The 25,310-nt window shown below is 36.9% G+C and overlaps 1 protein-coding gene across 5 annotated transcripts in view; it reads left to right on the forward strand.

Moving 5' to 3' along the window:
* Frmpd4 (FERM and PDZ domain containing 4) overlaps positions 1-25,310 on the forward strand; it is a 975,050-nt gene that overhangs the window by 920,339 nt on the left and 29,401 nt on the right. For all 5 annotated transcript variants that reach the window (XM_047537129.1, XM_047537128.1, XM_047537130.1 and 2 more), the window contains 3 exons: positions 12,728-12,773; positions 19,696-19,800; positions 22,211-22,318. In XM_047537129.1, the coding sequence (XP_047393085.1) occupies positions 12,728-12,773; positions 19,696-19,800; positions 22,211-22,318 (259 nt within the window). The remainder of the gene's footprint in view (positions 1-12,727; positions 12,774-19,695; positions 19,801-22,210; positions 22,319-25,310) is intronic.

Genomic DNA, 25,310 nt, shown 5'->3' on the forward strand with positions numbered 1-25,310 from the left:
ATAAGGAACTTTCCTTAATTTCTTCACTTCTTCCTTTGGATACCAAAATGTTGGTCTTTTCAATTGGCAATATAACTCTTCACTAAAGGGTGAAAACAGTAGTGGAAGAGACGTTGTCTGTAGAATTAGTAGAAGCCAAGCCAATGCTACAGCACAGATGTACTATTTAATCTATCTCCTTAATGTCTTTTTCCCTGGTGACTATAGTGACTTCATTTTGCCTGTTTTCTTCCATAGCATCCCATGAACATAACTGAGAATGACAAATAATCCTATTTTTCTTCTTTGAAGGTATCAGGCTAGAGACAAGTTTCAGCAGCAACGGGAAAAATGTAAATGCTTCATCTAGTCCATGACAGATGGCACTTAGCCATAATATGTTGACCTTTTTAACTCCTTGGTCTTTTGCTGGACATTTCCATTTTCTCAAACTAATGGCTTCAGTACCTGTTAGGAATTGATTCAATAGATAATTATTATCTCTATTCATAGTGTTGCAAAGGTCAACTAGATGACGCATTAAACCCCATTCCAAGTGTAGTCGTGTGGTGACTTTTCTGAAACTGAAGGGCGATACTACATCCTCTGGCTTTGCCAGTGACTGACTAGGCTAACACTATGTTATGACTGATTCTCAGGTTAAAAAAAAAATCTTGGTGTTCTTTTCACATCTCTAGGTTCAAATAAGAAGACAAAAGAGAAGGCAAACAAATGACTTCATACCTAAATACCTTAGAATTGAGGAAAGGCCCTTCAGAGCAAAGACTCAATGGAGCAAAGCTGCTAGTTGGTTCTTATTCCCATCAACAGTGGCTGCCTACCAGCAGAGAGGTTAAGGGCTAACATGCACAAGTTTGCAGAAAAGAATATTTTTCTAATCTCTTTGAAAATCTCTGAAGTGCAAGAATAATCTTACATGTGCACATATTTACCTTAGAAGTAAGTGTTTGAAAAACTTTTCAATGTGACTTACCACCCTTGTATCCAAATAAAAATACTACACAGCAGTCTCATGAGTTATGTTAGAATGTCATTACAGTTTACAAATTCATTTCATATGTAGCCCTAAATTACCTTTTTATTTGTCTTTTTTTTTATTATTGTAAACAAATGGGATACATGTTGTTTCTCTGTTTGTACATGGAGTCAAGGCATACCATTTGTGTAATCATAAATTTACATAGGGAAATGTTGTTTGATTCATTCTGTTATATTTTCCCTTCCCCTCCACCCCTCCCACCCCTCCCACCCCTCTTTTCCCTCTATACAGCCCTTCCTTCTGCCATTCTTACCACCCTCCTTACCCCAACCCTAAACCTAACCCTAACCCTAATGATAACCCCTCCCACTCCCATTATATGTCCTCATCTGCTTATCAGCAAGATCATTCGTACTTTAGTTTTTTGAGATTGGCTTATCTCACTCAGCATGATATTCTCCAATTTCATCCATTTGCCTGCAAATGCCATAATTTTATCATTCTTTATGGCTGAGTAATATTCCATTGTATATATATGCCAGAGTTTCTTTATCCATTCATCAACTGAAGGGCATCTAGGTTGGTTCCGCAATCTGGCTATGGTGAATTCAGCAGCAATGAACATTGATGTGGCTGTATCTCTGTAGTATGCTGATTTTAAGTCCTTTGGGTATAGGCCAAAGAGTGGGATAGCTGGGTCAAATGGTGGTTCCATTCCAAGCTTTCTGAGGAATCTCCATACTGCTTTCCAGAGTGGCTGCACTAATTTGCAACCCCACCAGCAATATATGAGTGTAACTTTTTCCCCACATCCTCGCCAACACCTATTGTTGCTTGTGTTCTTGAAAAATCGCCATTCTAATTCGGGTGAGATGAAATCTTAGGGTAGTTTTGATTTGCATTTCTCTTATTACTAGAGATGTTGAACATTTTGTCATATATCTGTTGATTGCTTGTATATCTTCTTCTGTGAAGTGTCTGTTCATTTCCTTAGACCATTTGTTGATTGGATTATTTGCATTCTTGGTGTAGAGTTTTTTGAGTTCTTTATATATTCTGGAAATTAGTGCTCTATCTGAAGTATGATTGGCAAAGATATTCTCCCACTCTGTAGGCTCTGTCTTCACATTACTGATAGTTTCCTTTGCTGAGAGAAAGCTTTTTAGTTTGAATCTATCCCAGTTTTTGATTCTTGCTTTTATTTCTTGTGCTATGGGAGTCCTGTTAAGGAAGTCTGATCCTAAGCCAACAAGTTGAAAGTTTGGACCTACTTTTCTTCTATAAGATGCAGGGTCTCTGGTGTGATTCCAAGGTCCTTGATCCATTTTGAGTTGAGTTTTGCGCAGGGTGAGAGATAGGGGTTTAATTTCATTCTGTTGCATATGGATTTCCAATTCTCCCAGCACCATTTGTTGAAGAGGCTACCTTTTCTCCATTGCATATTTTTGGCCCCTTTGTCTAGTATGAGAAAATTGTATTTATTTGGGTTTGTGTCCATGTCCTCTATTCTGTACCATTGATCTACCTGTCTATTTTGGTACCAATACCATGCTGTTTTTGTTACTATTGCTTTGTAGTAGAGTTGAAGATCTGGTATTGCGATACCCCCTGCTTCGCTCTTTCTGCTAAGGATTGCTTTAGCTATTCCGGGTTTTTTATTCTTCCAGATGAATTTCATAATTGCTTGCTCTATTTCTATAAGGTACATCATTGGGATTTTAATTGGAATTGCATAGAATCTGTATAGCACTTTTGGTAGTATGGCCATTTTGACAATATTAATTCTGCCTATCCAAGAACATGGGAGATCTTTCCATCTTCTAAGGTTTTCTTTAATTTCTTTCTTTAGTGTTCTGTAGTTCTCATTGTAAGAGGTCTTGCACCACTTTTGTGAGATTGATTCCCAAGTATGGTTTTTTTTGAGGCTATTGTGAATGGGGTAGTTTTCCTAACTTCTCTTTCTGAAGATTAATCACTTATGTATAAAAATGCATTGGATTTATGAGCATTGATCTTGTAACCTGCTACTTTACTGAATTCACTTATGAATTCTAAAAGTTATCTGGTGGAATTTTCAGGTTCCTCTAAATATATAATTATGTCATCAGCAAACAGGGATAGTTTGAGTTCTTCTTTTCCAATTCATATCCCTTTAATTTCTTTGGTTTGTCTAATTGCTCTGGCTAGAGTCTCAAGGACGATGTTGAATAGAAGTGGTGAAAGAGGGCATCCCTGCCTTGTTCCAGTTTTTAGAGGGAATGCTTTCAGTTTTTCACCATTTAGAATGATATTGGCCATGGGCTTAGCATAGATGGCCTTTACAATGTTAAGAAATGTTCCCACTACCCCAATTTTTTCTAGTGTTTTGAGCATGAAGGGATGCTGTATTTTATCGAATGCTTTTTCTGCATCTATTGAAATAATCATGTGATTCTTAACTTTAAGTCTGCTGATATGGTGAATGACATTTATTGATTTCCGGATGTTGAACCAACCTTGCATCCCTGGAATAAAGCCCACTTGATCGTGGTGCACTATCTTTTTAATATATTTTTGTATGCGATTTGCTAAAATTTTGTTGGGAATTTTTGCATCGATGTTTTAAGGATATTGGTCTGAAATTTTCTTTCCTCGATGTGTCTCTGTCTGGTTTAGGTATCAGGGTGATATTGGCTTCATAGAATGAGTTTGGGAGGATTCCCTCCTCTTCTATTTCATGGAATATTTTGAGGAGTATTGGAATGAGCTCTTCTTTAAAGGTTTTGTAAAACTCTGCTGAGAACCCATCTGGTCCCGGACTTTTCTTTCTTGGTAGGCTTTTGATGACCTCTTCTATTTCATTGCTTGAAATTGATTTATTTAAGTTGTGTATGTCCTCCTCGTTCAGTTTAGGTAATTCATATGTCTCTAGAAACCTGTTGATGTCTTCGAGATTTTCTGTTTTGTTGGAGTATAGATTTTCAAAATAGCTTCTAATTATGTTTTGTATTTCATTCGTGTCTGTTGTGATATTTCCTTGTTCATTCCGAATTTTAGTAATTTGAGTTTTCTCTCTCTTTCTCTTTGTTAGTGTGGCTAAGGGTTTATCAATTTTGTTTATTTTTTTAAAGAACCAACTGTTTATTTTGTTAATTTTTCCGATTGTTTCTTTTGTTTCAATTTCGTTGATTTCGGCTCTGATTTTAACTATTTCCTGTCTTCTACTACTTTTGGTGTTGGTCTGCTCTTCTTTTTCTAGGGCTTTGAGCCGTAGTGTTAAGTCGTTTATTTGTTGATTTCTACTTCTTTTGTTTAATGCGCCCCATGAAATGAATCTTCTTCTGAGTACTGCTTTCATAGTGTCCCAGAGATTTTGATATGATGTGTGTTTGTTCTCGTTTACTTCTAAGAACTTTTTTATTTCCCTCCTGATGTCTTCTGTTATCCATTCATCATATAATAACGTATTATTTAATCTCCAGGTATTGGAGAAGTTTCTGTTTTTTATACTGTCATTTATTTCTAATTTCAATCCATTATGGTCTGATAGAGTACAAGGTAGTATCTCTATCTTCTTCTATTTGCTAACAGTAGCTTTGTGGCATAAAATATGGTCTATTTTAGAGAAGGATCCATGTGCTGCTGAGAAGAAAGTGTATTCGTTCTTTGTTGGATGGTATATTCTATATATGTCAGTTAAGTCTAAATTGTTGATTGTGTTATTGAGATCTATGGTTTCTTTATTCACTTTTTGTTTGGAAGATCTATCCAGTGGTGAGAGAGGTGTGTTAAAATCGCCTAGTATTATTGTGTTGTGGTCTATTTGATTTCTGGAATTGAGAAGGATTTGTTTGACGTACATGGATGAGCCAATATTCGGGGCATACATATTTATGATTGTTATGTCTTGCTGATTTATGCTTCCCTTAAGCAGCATGTAATGTCCTTCTTTATCCCTTCTGACTAGTTTTGGCTTGAGGTCCACATTATCTGAAATGAGGATGGATACTCCAGCTTTTTTGCTGTGTCCGTGTTCATGGTATGATTTTTCCCATCATTTCACCTTTAGTCTATGGGTATCTCTTTCTATGAAATGAGTCTCTTGCATGCAGCATATTGTTGGATTTTTGTTTTTAGTCCAATCTGGCAGTCTATGTCTTTTGATTGATGAGTTCAGGCCATTAAAATTCAGGGTTATTATTGTGATATGATTTGTATTCCCAGTCATTTGACTCATTTTTGTTTTTTGACATGATTTGGTTTCTCCTTTATTTGGCTATTCCTTTAGGCTAGTTCCTTCCATTGCTGATTTGCATCGTTGTTTTTCATCTCTTCCTCATGGAATATTTTGCTGAGAATGTTCTGTAATGTCGGCTTTCTTTTTGTAAATTCCTTTAGCTTTTGTTTATCATGGAAGGATCTCATTTCGTCGTCAAATCTGAAAGTAAGTTTTGCTGGGTATAAGATTCTTGGTTGGCATCCATTTTCTTTCAGGGCTTGGTAAATGTTGTTCCAGGCCCTTCTAGCTTTTAGGGTCTGGATTGAAAAATCTGCTGATATTCTTATTGGTTTCCCCCTGAATGTAATTTGATTCTTTTCTCTCACGGCCTTTAAAATTCTGTCTTTATTTGTATGTTAGGTATTTTCATAATAATGTGCCTTGGTGTGGGTCTGTTGTAATTTTGTATATTTGGAGTCCTATAAGCCTCTTGTACTTGATTTTCCATTTCATTCTTCAGATTTGGGAAATTTTCTGATATTATTTCATTGAATAGATTGTTCATTCCTTTGGTTTGTTTCTCTAAGCTTTCCTCAGTTCCAATAATTCTTAAATTTGGCCTTTTCATGATATCCCATAATTCTTGTAGATTCTGTTCATGATTTCTTACCATCTTCTCTGTTTGGCCAACTTTGTTTTCAAGGTTAAATATTTTGTCTTCAATGTCTGAGGTTCTGTCTTCCAGGTGTTCTATCCTATTGGTTATGCTTTCTATGTAGTTTTAACTTGGTTTATTGTTTCCTTCATTTCAAGGATTTCTGTTTTTTTTTTTTTCAGTATCTCTAACTCCTTATTGAAATGATCTCTTGCTTCCCGTATTTGCTCTTTTAACTGTTGATTGGTGTGATCATTTAATGCCTGCATTTTCTCTTTCATCTCATCCTTCAATGCCTGCATTTGCTCTTTCATGTCCTTGTTTGCTTCCCTGATTGTTTTAATTATGTACATTGTGAACTCCCTTTCTGACATTTCTTCTGCTGTGCTGTCATTGGGTTTTATTGATATAGTATCTAGGTTTGTTTGGGACATTTTCTTCCCTTGTTTTCTCATATTGGTCAGATATCAGTGGGACTCTGAGATATTGCAGATTTCCTCTATTGGCTTATAGTGTCCCTGTAGATTTCCAGTGTATCACCTCCCAGCCTTCAGTAGCCTGAAGTCTTGGAAGAACTTGATAATTCAGTGCTTCCAAAGAAAGCTGCCCCTAGACCGCTACTGGTTCCAGGGCTTGGAGCTGGCTCTGTGCGGAAAGGCTCTCAGTGGGGGGCCTGCTCCGAGAAGTTGGCCCTGTGGGAGGAGCCCAACGCAGGAGTGTGCAAGGCTACCTGGGGAAGACTCTAGCTGCACTCCCCTGCTCTGATAAGCCGCCCCTATCTGTGCCTGCTGGCCAGGCCGAGCTTCACCCAGTTGGGGACACTCACCCGTGGCTCTATTTTAGTCCGAGTCTCTCAATGCCTCCCCTTCTTGAATCCTTGGTTCTGGAGCGACTGGAGATGCAGTCACCCTCTAGTCAGCCATCTTGGATCGCCTTTATTTGTCTTTTAAATCCCTACCTTTCAGTGTCCATAGACTAATTTTTTATTTCTACTTTAGAAGTTTAAAATTCTACAGTTAACTTATTAGAACTTACTTTTTAGTAAAATCTTGAATTTTGACATAAAACATCTTCCTATATATTTTTGTTTGATTTTTATTTTATTTATTTTTCCCAATCTGCAAAAATCTCAATGCCATTCACAACCTTATTAAATTCATATCAATTTTTTAGTTGATCAAGGAAACTAATCAATTGATATTGAAGGAAAGTATAGCACATGCTAATATGATTATATATTGCTATTTTAAAATGTCATAAATATAAAATGGAAAAGTCAGTTAAAGAAAAGTACCAAACCATGCTACTCCATGAAATAGAGAACACAAACTTTAGCTTCATTGTAAAAGAGATTTTAGAGTAGGGCATGTAGTTCAGTGGTAAAGCAATTGCCTTGAATACATGGCATTCTGGGTTCCATCCCCAGCAACATAAAAAAGTGTGGGGATTTTAATATGGAAGATGACCTCATTAGAATATGTGTTTCTTCTTCACATAGTAACTTGCATCAACAGAATTCCATCCAGTGAAATTATACAATGGAATGTGGTGCCAAACTATGCACGCTGGGTGCTCCAAACATGCTTCAAGTAAGGATGAGACAAGGCCTTATCACAGAAATTAAGATATAGGAATTGAAGGCAAATTTGATGGGAACAGTTTAGGGTAGATTAGACTATATCTCCCCCAGCAGGTCTGTACTGTGATTCAGAGATTAAAATGATGTTTATAACCAACTTAGCCATTTAAAAAATGTTGGCCTTGAAATTTGAAAGTACTCCTCAAAAGTAGAAACTTTTACTTGGAATTTATTATGAAATACTTCTCTAAATGTGTTTCTAACTGGATTTTTAAAAGCCTCCAACTATTTCAGGCCTTACTAAAACGAGATCATCTGTTTTCTTGAATGTGGCATCTTTTATTCCTGATTTTAATCTTTCTGTTGAGGCTATTTTAAAATGGCTTAGATATAATTTTCCTCCTAGGAAGTTAGAGTTAGGAATTCTAAAGGATCCAACACATTATGAAGTTAATTTTTCTTATCTTGCAGGTTACAATTAAATAACTATAGATGAGAGAAAACGTAGAAAAGCAAGTCCCTAGTCCTAGTGATAAATATCATTTTGGAATATTTTATTTCAATTTAGAAGACTTCAGTTTTTAAATCATGAAATTAAAATCAATCTGAGTTATGTTTCAATCAATGGACAGAGCATTACCATAGACATGAGACTAAATACAGTAGACATAATTTGAAAAATATTTCCTAGTTCCCACTAACAAGGTATGCTGGCATTTCTTCTTGAAATTGTTGGCAGAAGAAAAATTCTATGTAGGATGAAGACATAGGGAGACACTACTTTTGAGGAGCTTATATATAACTTGATTACAATTCCCTCTTTACCAGTATAACAGACAGAATATAAAATAGTCCCTTTCCCTTTTCAATGATCCCTGCCACCTTGTATTCATAGCTTCGAGTAGTCTATCACTTTTAGTATGGCTATGGCCTGTAATTTGCTTATAATCAATAGAATATGGCAAAGGTGATGGCATGTCACTTCCCTGATTATGTTACACAAGATTTTAACTTCCATCATGCCTGAAGACTCTCCCTTTTGCCAACTAAATGAAGCTAAGTGGCAATGTTAAAAGACCCACATGGCAAGAAACTGAGGGTGGACCTAAGCCAACTACCAACAAGGAACTGAAATCCTCAGTCCAATATCCTAAAGAGGAATTTAATTCTACCCAAGTTAATGGAAGTGAGCTTAGAAGTGCATCCTTCCCAGTCAAAATCTCAGATGAGGCTCCAGCCCTGGCCAACATTTTGATTGAAGCCTCATGAGAGAACTAGTAAAGGGTGACTAAGATAAGCCAGCTTATATTTCTGACCCACATCAACTGTGGATAATAAATGGGTATTGTTTTAGGCCACTAGGTTTGTGGTAATTTGTTATGTAGCACTCAATAACTAATAAAGCTCACATCTGTGGTAGGAGGAATAATGACTCCCCAAAGATGTCCTCATCCTAATTTCTAGAGTCTGTGACTTTGCAGATGTAGTTAAATTAATGATGGGGTGGTTATCTTGGATTCCAGGGGGGATTAATATGATCTCAAGGGTCTTTGTCAGTGAAAAAGAGTCCAGAGTGGTTCAAAGATGCTCTTGATGGTTAGGAAGGGGATATCCTCCAAGGAACACAGGCAAACACAAGAAGTTGAAAAGAGCTCCAAAATGAACACAGCCCTGCTGGCACCTTGACCTCCAGAAATGAAAGGTAGTAAATTTGTATTTTTTTATGCCACAAAGTTGGTATTTGTTATAGCAGTAATGGGAAGCTAGTGCATTACCTATGCTTAGTAACATCTACCGTGGGTAGCAATAGTCCTTCTCCAGGGGCTCATCTGCTCCAAACAGCTACTTCTCTATAACTGTGAATATCCACTTTACTTTCCAAAAGTAAAAAAATAAATATGTTGACACTGAGAATCATTTGATAGAAAATTAACATTTGTCCCACTGTTTTATGGGGCCTTTCATTGTCTTGCCCACTCCATCACCTCATGATTTACTCGGATCCTATCCATCATTCTTGTGTTTAATCTTTTTATTGTTTTATTTTTTCTTATGATTTAAAGACTTTTGGTTAAGAACTGTTTGAACTCAAAGAATTTGATCTCTTTAAGTCCATATAAGTAAAGAGAAATTGGGAATAAAGGTAGCCAGCAGATCACAGAGGGCACAATCAGAAGGAAACTGTGCTTCCTCCACCCCCAAGGACCATTTATAATAGCTTCCTATGGTCATTTATAACCCTCAACAAAATCTCAGGCTGATCCCAAAAATGTATTAAGCATGATCAGAAAAATTTTCCAGTCACTTGTACCCTTGTGACTACAATCATTTGTGATGTAATTAAAATGTTCAATTTTCACAGAATACTTAAGCTCCCAACTCCACAAATTTGTCCCTTGCCTGATATTTTCCTTCAGGTCTGCAGTAGATTAAGGGACATTGTCAATGTTTTCTCTAGTTTCCAGTGTTCTTCTCTAGTGTTAGCTCTTCCAGATTGATATGGGTCAGGGTGGTGAGAGTTTCTCTCAGTAAAGTTCTCACTTGATTGAAACCAATATTATCTAGCCTTGGTTTCCTCTATCCATGCAACATAATGATGGTTGATTCTTCCCCTTGTAGGTGTTTCTGTGAGCTTCTGGAAGATTTCTCTGCTAAGTTGTTCCAATTGCAACCTCATCAAATCAGGCAGAACCCCAGGGCTGGTTATGCCCAGTGCTCCTCAGCTTGGCTATATTTTAGCTAATGCCCTTTCACCCCTGGAAAAAACTTAGTTGATAAGGAAGCATTTATGAAACGATGCCAAGCTAACATTTCTACTGCATCTTGCACATCTTGCCTCAGGAATCACACTTGGTGCCTGGATCAGTGGAAAGATAGTGATTTCATACATGTAGTCTCTACTCTTCAGGCATATCTTGATTCTGCTAGGTTCTCCATGCTTCCTTTTTTCAGTTTTAAATTAAGTCATGAATCAGACTCAAGGTGAGTAATGGGTTAAGGATTACAAACTCTCCTTTTCAACACCCCCTTTGAACATCATCCAGCACCATTCTTTAGCATGTGGAGATGATTGACATCTATCAGCATGGGACCTCAGGTGAATCTGTCTAAATCCATTTTGGCATCCTTTAACATATAAACACAGATGGCTTTGATCTTTTTTTCTTCCTAGGATTGAGTTAGGAATCCTAAGGGATCTGAAGCACTACGGAATTAATTCTTCTTGTCTGGCAGGTGATGATTAAGTACTTACAGATGAGAGAAAACAGAAGTAAAACCTCGTTCCCAGAATGATGATAGATATCATACTGAGAATTTTCACATCAATTATTTTATTTCTAATGGAACAGTGAACAATCAACCCTCAGGAATTGTGGGAATTAGAATTGTTTCAAGGATTACTGGCATCTGCATCCTTTATTCTGATGCTCTGCCATGAATGTATCTTGGCTTCTACCTCTCTTAGTCTCTGTGTCCCTTAGTACTGATTCTGGAGAGAGGAAATCTGATTGGCTCTCATTTTTAACACTCAGATCCCATCAGCTGGTCCCAGAAGCTGAGTTCCCAGGAGTGCTACTGAGGGCTGTGAGAGAAAATTTGGGCAGAATAGGCCAGGCAGGGCAGACAGGTCCATTGACATGGCCGCCACACTCACAGATTCTTTGTACTATGGGGGTGTGTCACATTTCTTATTTCCTGATGTTTCTTATTGCCTTTGAGTGAAGAGTGGAAACTAGGGAGCAGTACTTTGCTTCCATTTGTGTTGCTTTCTGCATATTTGTCTCCTGTCTGCTGTCTCAGAGATGGACACCCAACTTCCCTCCAACCCCTCACCCCCATGCATTCTGTTGCAGGGAATATTCATATCCCCTTAAAGCCTAGTGGAAGAACTTCTTTCTGAAATAAAGTCAGAGTGGACTTGCTGGGTAACATGTTTTTGATACTGATGTTGACCTAGTGATGCCAGATTGTTCCCCAAACTGCTCTATGAGTCCATATACTCACCAGCATGATCCTTTACCTTACACACTGAAACCACATTTGATTGCACTTTTGCTCTGTCTACTGCAGTTAGTGGGCTCTCTGCCAGCCTTGAAAACTAAGAACTTGTGGGAGCAGCTGGGCCACTGTCAGCAGTATGCTATCTACCCACTGCAGCATCCCTATCAGCCTAGGGGTCCTGGTTTTTTCTGGATTTATAGTTCTAGTTCTTTCCCTGCCATATTGATCCCTCTCCTCCTACACCTCACTCCCTACCTCAAGGCTCACATCACCTTTGAGAAGCCAGTAGGTAATGGTCCAAACAGCCAGGATGAGTAGGTGAAGCCACAAATCAGTTAGTGATAGAGCTATGTTGTGCAGTGACTTTTCTCAAGAGAACAGAATCACAAAAGATACTTTTGCCTTTATCATTTGGGCAATAAATCACAAAAGCAGGTAATTAATTACAACCTAATGTAGAAACAGTCAGCTCCTCTTCAGCAAAATGGCAACTGACCTTTCTCTTACTTACAATACAAAAGAAAAAGAAAGGAAGGAAGAAAAGTATTATAACTCATAATGTGATTTTTCTCCAGGGTTTGAGTCATTTGGAAGGTTTGGGTTACTTGGAGGAAATTAAATAAACCATTATATTATATGTCATTTTTCTGCTTTAGCTATGAAGGGCTCCCTGTTGTGAACAATATTTCCCAATTGGTGCCTGTCTGAAATACTTAATTCAGGGTCCTTGGCACTGGACATACAGAGCTGCATGGTGTGGGAAGGGATGTTCGTTGGGATGCTGTTTTTAAATAAGCAACATCCAGTGACATTTATCTTTCATAATGCTAACCCTGAGAAGATAATGATGTTCCACAAATTGATAAAATTTTTAAAATCCCTTCCCCTTGCAGAAAAGTACAGAAAGTTTTAAGCAGCAAAGAAAAGCAGGCTAAAGGAAAATCAGAAGGGGAGAATCAATTTTGAGAGCAGCAAAAAGTGTAGACACTGATTGAGTTGATGCTTCTAAAACTGTTCTTCCCTCGCCAAGTCTTATTTTAGGGTCCTGGTGTCCAGCAGCACAGATAATATTGCCCAATGTAATCTGCCTAGGAAGCTTTCAATTGGACAGTTTGTTTTACTCAGCAAACACTTGATTTTGGTTTTCTCTGTGGTCTGAAAGCCCTCTTCTAAGCTGTTTGATTTACTCTGCCCTGAGAGCCTAAGGAACATTGGCCAAAACACATCACACATTTCATTTACAAAGAAAACCATCACTGTTTGTGTACAGGCCTTTGTGCATTTTTTAAATATGTTTGTTTTTCTCTCTTACAGAAGCTGCAAAGAATCAATACTCCTCACTGTCATTCAACCTTACCCTGTAAGTGTTCTGTGAGTAAAAGTGCCACTGAATGATGTCAGGATTCTAGTCTCCCCCGCCCACTCTACAGAAGTCATGAGGATGAATAACAGCAGAGAAAAATATCATGCATTCACAGTGCAGGCTCAAAATTCTTGAGTATTTGTACTTTGTACTCTGTGTTAGCAAAGCCATCCATTGGAGAGGAAAGAAAGTATGTGTTTCCTATTCAGGAAAGTAATGTGTTTCCTACGTCTTGAAAGACAATCAGCTATTCAGTCCTATGAAACTCTCACATCTAGAAATGACACAAAACTCAAGACTGTGGTTTCCAGCTTAAGAATCACAAGTTTTGTGAGAATATCTAATTGCAGGAAGTCGAAATGCAAGTTTTATTCTTATCCATGTCTAAATAATTTGGTAAAGAACTGGATATTCTGCCTGCTTTAAAGGTGGTTCTAGAGGAAATACAATTTCTCAGAGTTTCATTTCAGCTACCTTGGTTCTGAGGGTGGAAAACAATTAAAATCATACTAACTTAAGTTCTCATGATTTTAAAAAATCACTATCATGGTATAATTTGCTTACCATAAAATTCACCCCTTTTAAGTATATAAATCATTAGTTTTTACAAAATTTACTGAAGTATGCAACTATCACCACAGTCTGGTTTTGGAAAGTTTCCATCACCCCAGTAAGATCCCTGTTCCCACTTACAATTAATCCCAGTTCCCACACTCAGTTCTAGGCAACTGCTAATTTACTTTCCATTTCTATAGACTTGCTGTTATGTGTGAATTTCATACATTGTCAAACTAAAAAATACTAAAGCAAATTCTTTCAAATTTCTCCCAAAACAATTATCATCAATATATTGTCTGCCCTTCACATGGAGAGGAAGAGATTCCAGCTTGCTTAAGCTTCTATTTCCTTCACCATAGAATTGGAGCACTTCATCTCTTCCATCCCAAAATTTTCCTACTGGCTATGGGCTGGGCATTTTAGGCAGGAAAAAATATGTATTCAGAATTCTGATAAGACCATAAGAATGAATTATAATGTAATATTGTTGGCACTAGATTTCAAATCTTGGTGCTCTTATATCCAGCAGCCTCAAATTCAAATGCACATGTTTAAATTCAGTCAAAGAGATGGAACTAAAAGTAACATTCAAATCTTTTTATATATGTAGTTCTGTCATAAGTGGCATAATTTATTATCTAGTGATTTCCATAGCTGCCTAGAACTTTCAGTTCTTCATCTATATGAGGATTGGTTAAGATCACATTATGTCCAAGAGCTCCCTTTCTCTACCATCTCATGGTTCTGTGATTCCTACCATATGCTTTAATATAAAATAAAGATAGACTGCTTTCAGATTGTTTCAGTTAACCAAATTGTCATTCTCACTTACTTCAAATCTATTCCACTTCTTTAATTTGTTGTGGGAAAATACATTTTTGGGAGAGCCAATGTAAATGCCTATATTAAGTAGTAAGCAAATGATTATAAATTGCTGGTGGAACTTCAAGTTTACATTGTTTTTCTGGAATTCTCTGTCCCTACTTCATAATCTATTAGAAATGCAATACCAGAACCATTTTTATTCTAAACCAAATTATTTTTGCAGTAGGTCATACTGGAAATTCTCTGTTGTGGGACTATCATGCGCGATGTTTGGCAGCATTCTTGACCTCTACCCCACCAGATACTACCAGCACCCTTTTCCCCAGTTCTGACAACCAAACATGCCTTGAGACATTGCCAAAAGTTCCATGGGAAGAGAATTGCCCCCAGTTGAGAACCACTGTCCCTCCTAAACTCTTGTCTTACTGTTCTAGTCCAAAATGACCTTTCTCTTCTCTGAATTGTGGGAGTTCATACTCTAAAATTATTTCAATAGACACATCAGACACGGACAGGAGAGCAGATAGGAGAAAAGATTGCAAATTTTTATTTGCATGTTTGTGTTTGGATTGTCCCGCCAGCAAATTGTTTCTTTAAAATATTGGATTTCATTTAGTTGCTAAATATCCTCATGGCAACCAGGGTTAACATACAGAAACAGATGACCCAGCAGACCAAGAGAAAATTCATAAATTCTACTTTTATCACAGAAAATAAAAATTAACATTTTAATTTATTTTGGAACTTTATCACTAGAACTTTTTTTATTTTACTTGAATTTCTTCTGAATTAAAAGGTCCAGTAAAGACAAGAGAACCAATATTTACACCTTCCTGCCACATTCCACATGTGCCCAGAGCACCTTACCATGGCCCAACCACAGAAATCAATCTCCAAGAAGGCCCAGGTCAAGGGGACCTGGCAAAAGAGTCTTAGAATCCATGAAATTTCTTGATAATATTTTAAAAGTATTATGGAGGGCTCCCTCACCCAACATTTTTACTATTTTTTCCTAGGAAAAAGTGTAGGAATACAGAAGGAAATTCAAAAGTAGAAAAATATACATCAGCAAACCCTTTTCTCAGGGTCAACCAGGTGTAAACATTTCAACCTGTCTCCTTCTTTGTTCTATGCCTTATTGGCAGCCAAGATCATATTAGACACACTATTTTATTTTGCTTCTTTTACTTAATATTTCATAAGCATTTTTGCATGTTATCAGCAATTCTGCAAAATGTTACCTTGAACTATTGATTCAACTAAGCCCCTATCATTGGGCCCTTCACACTGTCCTTAATGTTTTACTATTTTAAATAATTCTTCATAGTATGTTGTTTTGTATAAATCTCTGCCTGTATGTATTTGCCCAGGATGGAATGTGTGTGTGTTGTGTGTGTGTGTGTGTGTGTGTGTGTGTGTGTGTGTTATGCTGGGGATTAAATCCCAGGCCTCATGCATGATAACAAGTGCTCTACCACTGAGCACTCCCCAAATTAGCCATCTGCTTGGTAGTCCTTGTCTTAAGGTCTGCTCTGTGGTGACTCAAAGCCAAGTTAGCTAGTAATAACTGTAGGGTAATCCTCACCAAATATTTTACTGAATGTCTGCTGCATAAGTAGTATCACAGAGCTACAGGGACTGCAAGTTCAAGGCCTTACACTTCAGTTTCAGGAATTAATCTTATTTATGTAATTTTTCAATCCAAGTTCTGATGACTTCTAAAGTCAGGAAAATACCATGCTGTATTGTGACCATCTTAGCAAAAACAAATTTGGAAAGGGGTGCAAGAGTTGATCTTACAATTAATTAACAGCAGAAGAATCTGATTATTCTAAATGGTAATTATCATCATGATATGAAATTCTTATGATAAGCACCTATAGGTTGCTAAGAATTAAATCACCAGGTTTTTGAGTGATGCACCTTGTGCATTTATTGAGTAACAAAGAGAATACTGACTTAAAACTGTAGTCATGACTGGTTTATGCTACCACATCCATCAGTATCTCTGGTCAGTAGAGTAAGCTGTTACTTTGTTGATTTTCATTAAGTAACCATTATACTTGGAGACTTCATGTTTTTATTATCAAAAAGTGATTTTTAAATATAAGTTGATTATATGAAATAGTCACCAATCCAGAATAAGAAAAATGCACTTGTGAACTCATAGATTTTTAACAAAGCTCAGTTTATTTCAATTATATATAAACTAATATTGATTTAACAGCCTTGACTGTCTAGTTTCTTTTTTGTTCTTCATGGATTGCCATGTTTGTCAGTAGGGCACAGAAAATAAATACAGTAATGAGGCTCCTAGAGGTGGCACATTATAGCTACTGAGAAGACAAAAGCATCCCCAGCTTGGCAAGTTCTACTCTATGGATTCATTTACTCCATGAAGAAATAACTCTATGTACTTCCATGACCCCTGGGAACATCACTGCATTGTAAGATTATATGAAATGATTTGCACTCAAAGACTGTGTTCCATTAAGTATACATTTTTTTTAAATCAGGGATTGAACCCAGGGGAACTTAATCACTGAGTCACATCCATAGTCCTTTTTATTTTTTATTTCAAGACAGAGTCTCACTAGGTTGTTTACAGTTCCACTAAATTGCTGAGGTTGGCTTTGAACCTGTGATCCTCCTGCCTCAGCCTCCCAAGCAGCTGGAATTACAGGTGTGTGCCACCATACCCAGCAAATATACTTTTTTTATTGAGGCAAAGAATTCTATAGAATATTCTAGAAAATATGGTAAAATGATTTTTAAAACCAGGATTCATAGAGGGGTAAAGTTCTGTGCCTGACACCTTGAACACGTAAAATATTTCATTCCCAAACAATGCTGGAGAAGTGAGTATTACTGCTTTGAAACATCTCATTTAATTAGTAGTGTCTGTTCTGGGTAGCTTTATTACAAGCACTTCACTTGTGCTAAATTCATTGTGCCAATGTAAATACTGCCTGCTTAAAATCATTAAGGGAGAATAATGTTTTCCCTTTAGCTAAAAAATGGCATATCAAAAACAAATGAACTCCCCACTGTATGATTCGCTCGTTAATCATCACTAAACTTGGCCTATAATTACACAGATACTGATGAGAATGCCACTGTCACATCACTTAAACTCTCATAGGACTTCTAAAACATGAGTATATTTAAAGATGGGTTCTTTTGAGGGAGAACCATTCAGAGTTCTTTTGGTTTGGGGGTTTAATTTTTTTTTTGGTGTTTGTTTGTTTGTTTGCAGTAGTGGGAATTAAACCCAGGAAGGCTCTACCACTGAGCTACATATCCAGAAATTTTTGAATTTTATTTTGAGACTGGGTCTCACTACATTACCATAGTTAGACTTGAACTTGTGATCCTCCTGTCTCAGTCTCCTGAATAGCTGAATTTACAGGTTTGCACCACCACACCGGGCCATTTTTATTTTATTTTTTTTAAGAGAGTGCCCATTCTCTTAAAATGTCTTTCATAAATGTCAGTTGAAGTTCTAGAGAACTAAACCATCCATTGGTCCAGTCTTGTAAGACAGTGGTCATAGCAAATGTTAGGATTTGTATAGGTGTGGAGGATATCTTTACAAATATTTGGATTCTCCTTATATTCAGGCAAAAACTGCACCCAGGAATACACACACATACCACATACATGTTTTATCATATTTTTCATCAGGGGCTTTTTATTATAGTGAAATACACATAACATAAGCTTTGCCATTATAAAGTGTGCTGTTCAAGGGCATTAAGTACGTTCATAATGTTGTACAATCATAGCCATTAGATAATGGTTCCAGAACTTTTTCACTACCCCTAAAGGAAACCTTATATCCTTTAAAGTGCCCACTTCTCAGTTGCTCCTCTCCCTGCTCCTGGCAACTACTGATCTACTTTGTTTCTATGGACTTTTCCTATTCTTAATGTTTCACATAAATGGAACCATATAATATGCAGTCTTTTATGAGTGACTCCTTTCACTCGGAACCTTGTTTCCAAGGTTCATCCATGTTATAGCATGTGTCAGTATGTTATTCCTTGTTATGGCTGGAGAATATTTCATTGCATGGATGTATCACATTTTATCTATCCATCTTCTCATGTTTGGTTTTAATTTAATTGATTTTAAGTCTACTTGTATTGGGCAAGAATGTGATTTTTTTTTCATTTTAAATTAAATCCAAAATATGGGTAACCCTAACAGGTGTTTGTGCCTTGAGATTAATAAAATACACAGAAGAGTCAATCTCTATGTTGATTCTACAATCAATTACTAGAATTCATTATGCAATAACCTAGATGTATTAGAACAATATAGCATGAAAAAAACTAGCCTTAACTCTAGGCAATTGCCAATATTTGACCATTTTAGTTTTTAAGACAGTAATCAAATGATTCAAAACTAAATATTTACCTCTTTATTAGGTTCCATAGGAGAAAGCAATTCTTCTTTTAAAAAAATAGACAAATGATGCTAGTAACACAGTAGGCATCTATTAGATGTGAATTCCCTTCCTTTTAGTCTTCATTAAAATTACATAATAAGAATGATTCTCAGTGCTGGGGTTGTGGCTCAGCGGTGGAGTGCTTGCCTAGCACATGTGAGGCACTGGGTTTGATCCTCAGCACCACAAATAAATAAATAAAATAAAGGTATTGTGTCCACCTACAACTAAAAAAAAATTTTTTTTTAAAAAAAAGAATGATTCTCAAATTAACCAACTTTACCAAAATCATACAGCAAAGGATCCCCCTGATCCCAGCACCCCTCTAAGTAGGTTCTTCCACTATACTGGCAATTTCTGAGGGAGAACTGTGTCACTTAGACCCTCTTTTCAGTAAAAGAAAGGAAAGGATCATAAAGTATGAAGAATCCATAAGGCAGAATTTTAATTCAACTTTTAATTCTAAGTTAAAGTCTCCATACCCTGCCCAATAATATCATACATCACAGGTTAGCCACAAGAGGCTGAAACTCAGTTGGCAGATACATAAAACATCATGAGTGCTTGTGTGTGTGTGTGCTTGTGTGTGTGTGTGCTTACTTGCTCATATGCCCATATATTCCAAATGCGAATAACACTGCGATTATTGATCACTTTCAAACTATGAGAGATTCTTCTCCACCTCATTAAAATAGGTAATGAGTGATCAAGTCATCATAAACCCAACATTAGATTTGACTACAACCTCATCTTCCATATTGCGCTCAAGATTCTGTATTAGAAGCAGGGTTTATGTACTTTCACGGCTGTCATATTAAAAGATCCTTGGAAATGTTCTCAGTAACAATATGGAACATGCTTTTCATATTTCTGGTTGGATGACTAAATTCAAATTATTAGTTTATGGGCATGACAGAATTTCAGTTATACCAAAAAATTGCATTTCTTCTTTGAATTGTGCATGTACCAAATATTCTACATTTTTGCAAAATTATTACATTTCTTGGAGGATGAAATGAAAAACAATTGTTACATGGTTTGCATTATGTTTTCAGTAATCAGATTAAATGTTTTCTTTCCTTCTAGTCTCCCAAATCAGCATTTATTAGTGCTGCAAAAAAGGCAAGATTAAAGTCCAATCCTGTCAAAGTGCGATTCTCTGAGGAGGTCATCATCAATGGCCAAGTGTCGGTGAGTTTAGTGTCACCTGCTTTGTGACTGAAAGGGTCACTGAGGTAGGAGCTTAGCATTCAAGCAAGTCAGTAGTTTTACTAGAATGAGCAATTGAAGCTGGTTATTGTTGTTCACAGGGATTTTGAATCTCAGGCATATAAAGGGCTTGACAGATCACCAGGTTGTAACTCAGGCCCCTCTAACATAGCTAGAATGTGTGATAATTCAGTGTTGCCTAGAACATGTTTAGGATGAGAAACCTCTCTGCTTTGCACAAGAGTTCATGTGATCTGCGTGCACTTACATGCCTCATTAATATTGAGTAAAACAGTCCTCTTTGAGACATCCACTGATTTCTTCCTGTTGGGCCAACTAAGCATTATTCCACGAAATAGACCATTATGTATCTTGAGAAAAGTATGTTTCCCTTATCAAAAAGTTATAATCTTTGAACTTATAAAATGCCAAAGAAATTAAAACAATGGAAAAGTTTTGTATATGCAACCAAAAGTGAAGAAATAATGCTCAGATCACCGATATAGGTCTTAATAGAAAGCATGACTGCACAAGCATTTCATTGATCTTCAGAATGAATCATGCAAACATCAATAGACTACTTTAAATTTTTCCCCAAAAAATAGGGTAGTTTTTACGAATCTTTTGTCCAAGGTACTACATTTGGGGGATCTTAGAAATGCCAGATTTTGTTACTGAGTTTTGTTGTTGCTATTGGTGTGATTTAAATAAATTCACAGGGATAATATCTCATCTGTGATATTTTGTTATTGGTCACAAACTCTTTCCTGAGGCTGATACTGGATCTGAGGTGGAAGATGTAGGCCTGCACATGCTGGTCAAGGCACTTATGAGTCTTCTAGTCAATTTATATAGATGCCAGGGATTTAGCTAGTTGGGCTGTCAAGACTATTGTGACACTTAAGGAAAAGGACCTCAGGCTGTCACTGTGTTCCCTGTGGGCATTTTCTGCTGCCCTGTGAGTGTGGTATGTTCTGCTTACTTGGTGAATCCCCATCATTCTGGATGCAGGGTGACCATGTATTAGCTATTCACAACAATCTGTCCCAGTTGAAAGATGGAAGGTTACCGGCACAGATCAATCAGTACATCTCAGAAGGTCATCTGAAAATTACCTTTTCTCCCCAGAGTTTCTGGGCATGAGATTGGGCATTTATAGAAGGAATATGATTCTAGAAGGTGCTGCAGCAATGTCAATTCATCCCTGAACATAGCAGGGCTCATAAGAGTTGACTAGTATATGAGGACAGTTCTGAGAGCCAAACATATTAACCTCCACTGCCTTACTACAGGCCTATGGATGCTGGACCTTCAGTCACATGTCTGCTCCTCAGCCTTTGTGACCTCTTCACTCCTACTCTATCCCAGCTCTTCGAGGTTATAGGATGCCATTTCACCCAGATGTGAATCCAGATTTACTCAATGAATTGGGTTACAGGAAAGTCATGTGGAAAGTTCATGGAAGTAGATAGGAAAGGCAGAGAAAGAAACAGGCATGTGAAAGGCACAGGTTGCATTTATCTGGACTGTAAGTTACTGGCAAACATTTGAGCATCTTGTTTATAGTTCCCACAATCTGAAAACCAAGGGCTATATGGTTTCATGATTGCTGAGCCTCCCTCAGCCCCTATGAACTGTTGGCCAACTAAAGGCTCATAACTCAGTTCATTTCTAGGACTCATAGAACTCAAAAAACATGCCCCCTCCTTCCTCTTTCATCTCTCTCATTTCTCATGACTTCAAGTTAAAGAAAACATCTGGAATAATGTATTTCTTTTTGTTGTATTCCAGGTGGCATCTCTTTTGGAGTTATTTCTAAATTGTGATCTGTTCATTGTAGACTTAATGTTTGACTCTTAACCCATTCCTTATATTTTCCTTTTGAGTTTTAGGAACATTCCTAAATGAGTTAAAAATAGTTTCACAGAACATATTTGCATTTCAGACTCATTAATGCTTGTGAGTCACCATCATGACCACCACCAAGCAGCAAAAGTATTACATCATACAGCATTCCTGCTAGTCCTTGTTCCACTCAGTTCATGCTGGTCTGCAAAAACCTGGGCTTTCTTGTACTTTCTAACACTGAAACTCAATTACAAAGGGGTTATTTTTTATTTTTTTTTCCAATGGTGAATCTTGAGTTTTAAAAAACTCATCTTTTTCATTTTCTGTTGGGTCAATCAGGTGTATCATTTGTAGCTGGAAAAGAATATTGTTCTGAACTGCTTAACTCAGACACCATCACATGGACACCTTGACTAGCTTTCAAGAGTATCGGTTTCTCTATGTTGTGATTAGAATAGATTATAGATATGTTTTGCCACTGCCCATATAGATTTCTAATTTGACTGACCTGCAACCCTCCCACTCCTTTTCTGTTGTTAAACAGGAAACTGTTAAGGACAATTCACTTCTTTTTATGCCAAATGTTTTGAAAGTCTATCTGGAAAATGGGCAGACCAAATCATTTCGCTTTGACTGCAGCACCTCCATAAAGGTAAGATGATTTGTACCTGGGCAATACCAGGTACAGAGGGAATTATACATACTATAAGGCCAGAGTGGCAACACCTTCTTTCAAAATTATCCCTTTATTTCTATGGTTGTATTAGTTGCTCCCATATAAGGTCACATATGAATATTTAAAATCAAACAAAAAAAAGCTTAAACTAAGAAGGTTCTGCTGGTTTTTTTAACCTCCTTGTTGTTATGAAACAATGTAATATGTTCACAGTAAAGAAACACTAAGGCTAGTCATTTTAATGCAACTGCAGATTAATTAAAATAGTGTGACTGTCATCAAGAAGGTTTGGCACCCTGCCCAAAGCCAGCATGATTTCTCAGTAATGTCAGCCACCAAGAAGATTAAGATGTTAGCTGCTAATTGAATATCTGCTACTTTGGTGTCCAGCAAAAACAAAGGGTAGAATAATGTAAAGATTAGTTACTTTTAATTACTGTAACTGATTTCATGGGAATAATGCATAAAAAGTCAGAAATGAAGCATGCTTCTTAGGAGAAGGTGTAGAAAGGAAGTGTCACCAAAGCAATCCTATGATTTCAGAGCCACAGGTGAATTTTACATAAGAGGTATTATAGCAAAGCGTACACCTTATTTTCCCCATGCTTCCTTCATGGAAAAGAAAAGTGCATATTCTTTTTTATTATTGGACAAAAGTGTGTTCAGAAATTAAGTGCTCCCTAATGCTTCATCAGCCTAAAATAGGATTTCTTCAAATGGCACAGTAAAAAAGATTTTATGGAGATACAATACTACCTAATGATAATCTGTACAATACTCTAGCAAGAGAATATCGACTCAGTTAAAAATGTCTGTCAGTAGTCAATCCCTAATTGTAATTTTTTAAGTTAATCAGCATAGACCTCACATGTGGAAGCATTTCTACAAAGGCCCACTGTAAACTCTTATTGTCATGATACCAGCAAGCAGTTTGTCTTGAATTGCTTTAAATATGTAGTTATTTAGTAGGCAATAGAGTGGACAATATTAGTAGATTCACGTTGGACCATTAAGTCATTTTCAATCATTCAAAGTGATTTTAACTTCCTTCATATGAGAAGGCTAATTTTAAATGGTGATGGCTGACAAAGTTCTTTTACTTTTTCCTATTCAATACCAATCTATAGTGAGATGTTAATATAATTATTGATTGACAATTTTTTCCAGGAACAGGCCAAATAGTAAATACTTTAGGCTTTGTGAATCATTTGATTATTACAACTGCTCAGTCCTGTCTTTGCATAAGGAAAGTATCCATAGACAGGTAGGTTTGGGAAATTCTCAAGACTACCCTCAGGTTTGATAATTCATCTAAAGAATTGACAGAACTCAGCAATTTGTTTGCTCAGTAACAGTATATTACAACAGAATGGAAAATGAAATCAGCAGTGGGAGAAGGTACAGAGGAAGGGTCCAGGAGAGGTCAATGCAGAGCATCCAGGTGTCATCTCCTAATGGATTGCTCACAATGCTCAATTGTTCCAGAAATGATATGTGACAATATGAATGAAGTACTGTAAACCAAGGAAGCTCACCTGAACCTTGGTATCCAGAGTTTTTATTAGTGGTTGGCCATGTAAACACACCTGACTGACCATATGGCTGAACTTAGTGTTCAACCCTTCCAGATATCAAGCTGATATTGCATTGTCCAAGGCCCCTACCATAAATGTCATTGTTAGCAGAGACCAGGTGGTCTATTGCCCAGGGCCTAGGTTAAACAAAAATGTTCTTGTCAGGCAGGACATTCCAAGGGTTAGGAAGTTACTTCCCATAAGTGGAAGCAAAGGGCCACATCTTTGTTTAGGCAAGGTTAGTCTGTTAATGCAGAGATGATATGTGAACAAATGGGAATATCTGGATTGGGCCCAAGAGCCATAGTTTGCAGACCCTTAAACTAACCCATATGGCTATATTATTACAACTCTCTCTCTAACACTGTGGCCTTTTTTCATTACTAACTGGTCAGCTTCTTGCCACTGAAACCCCTACTTCACCTGAAGCTACAGGTAAAGACTTGGATGGATTTCTTAACAGAAACAGATCTAAATTTAAGAAATCTCTGTTGTTAATTCCCTCTGGCCTCTTTATTATTGGAACCCACACTACACCAAGTTTGATTTCCCCAAGGACTGCAGATGACAATGAGAAGACAGGGAACAATGCAGAGTTCACATCAAATTCAACTTATCTTATCTTGTACCTAACAGCCGTATTATCACAATAGACAATGGCTGGTAGGTGTAAAATAGAAATAGTATAGTTATGAAAGAATATAACACCGTTTAATAAAAATAGCCAAAATTCTTGCTACAGAGTTATAATAGGAAAAAAAACTATGCTTATCAATTTTCAGTGTCCTCCCTAGTGGTTGAGGAGAAGGTTTTATAAAGTATATGTTGCCATACAAAGACTGGTTTTGTTTTCTCTTTCCTGGGTCTTGTATAGAAATTATGATGCAGAAATATTTTTGGTGAAATTCAGCATAGTCAAGGCATTTCTACTGAATGACTTTTGTTTGGGTCATGGATGGGTGAATATGGCATTTTCTATATATTTTTAGTGCATTATACTTTTTCATAGTATTGGGATATGTTGTTTCATATTTGTTTGGATATGAGAATTTTGTTTTAAGAGGGCCTGAAGAAATTTTAAAGGGCCACAGGGAAGAATCAAACATCAGAAAAGTCAGTAAAAGAAAACTTTATGTACAGCAGGTTTCTCAATCTTGACACTATTGGGATCAAAATAGATAATTCTTTGCTATAGGTCTGCCCTGTGCATTATAAAATGTTTAGAAGCATTCCTGGTCTCTATATATTTGATGCAATTAGCATCCCCACCCAGCCCCATTGTGACAACCAAAAATGTCTCCAGAAATTTCCAAATGTTATTGTGGGACAATATTTTCCCAGGTTGAGAATAATTGCTCTACAGGAATTTTAGCATCTGAATATAAGTTTTCTTG

Source organism: Sciurus carolinensis, chromosome X (assembly GCF_902686445.1).
Source record: "Sciurus carolinensis chromosome X, mSciCar1.2, whole genome shotgun sequence".
NCBI lineage: Eukaryota > Metazoa > Chordata > Mammalia > Rodentia > Sciuridae > Sciurus > Sciurus carolinensis.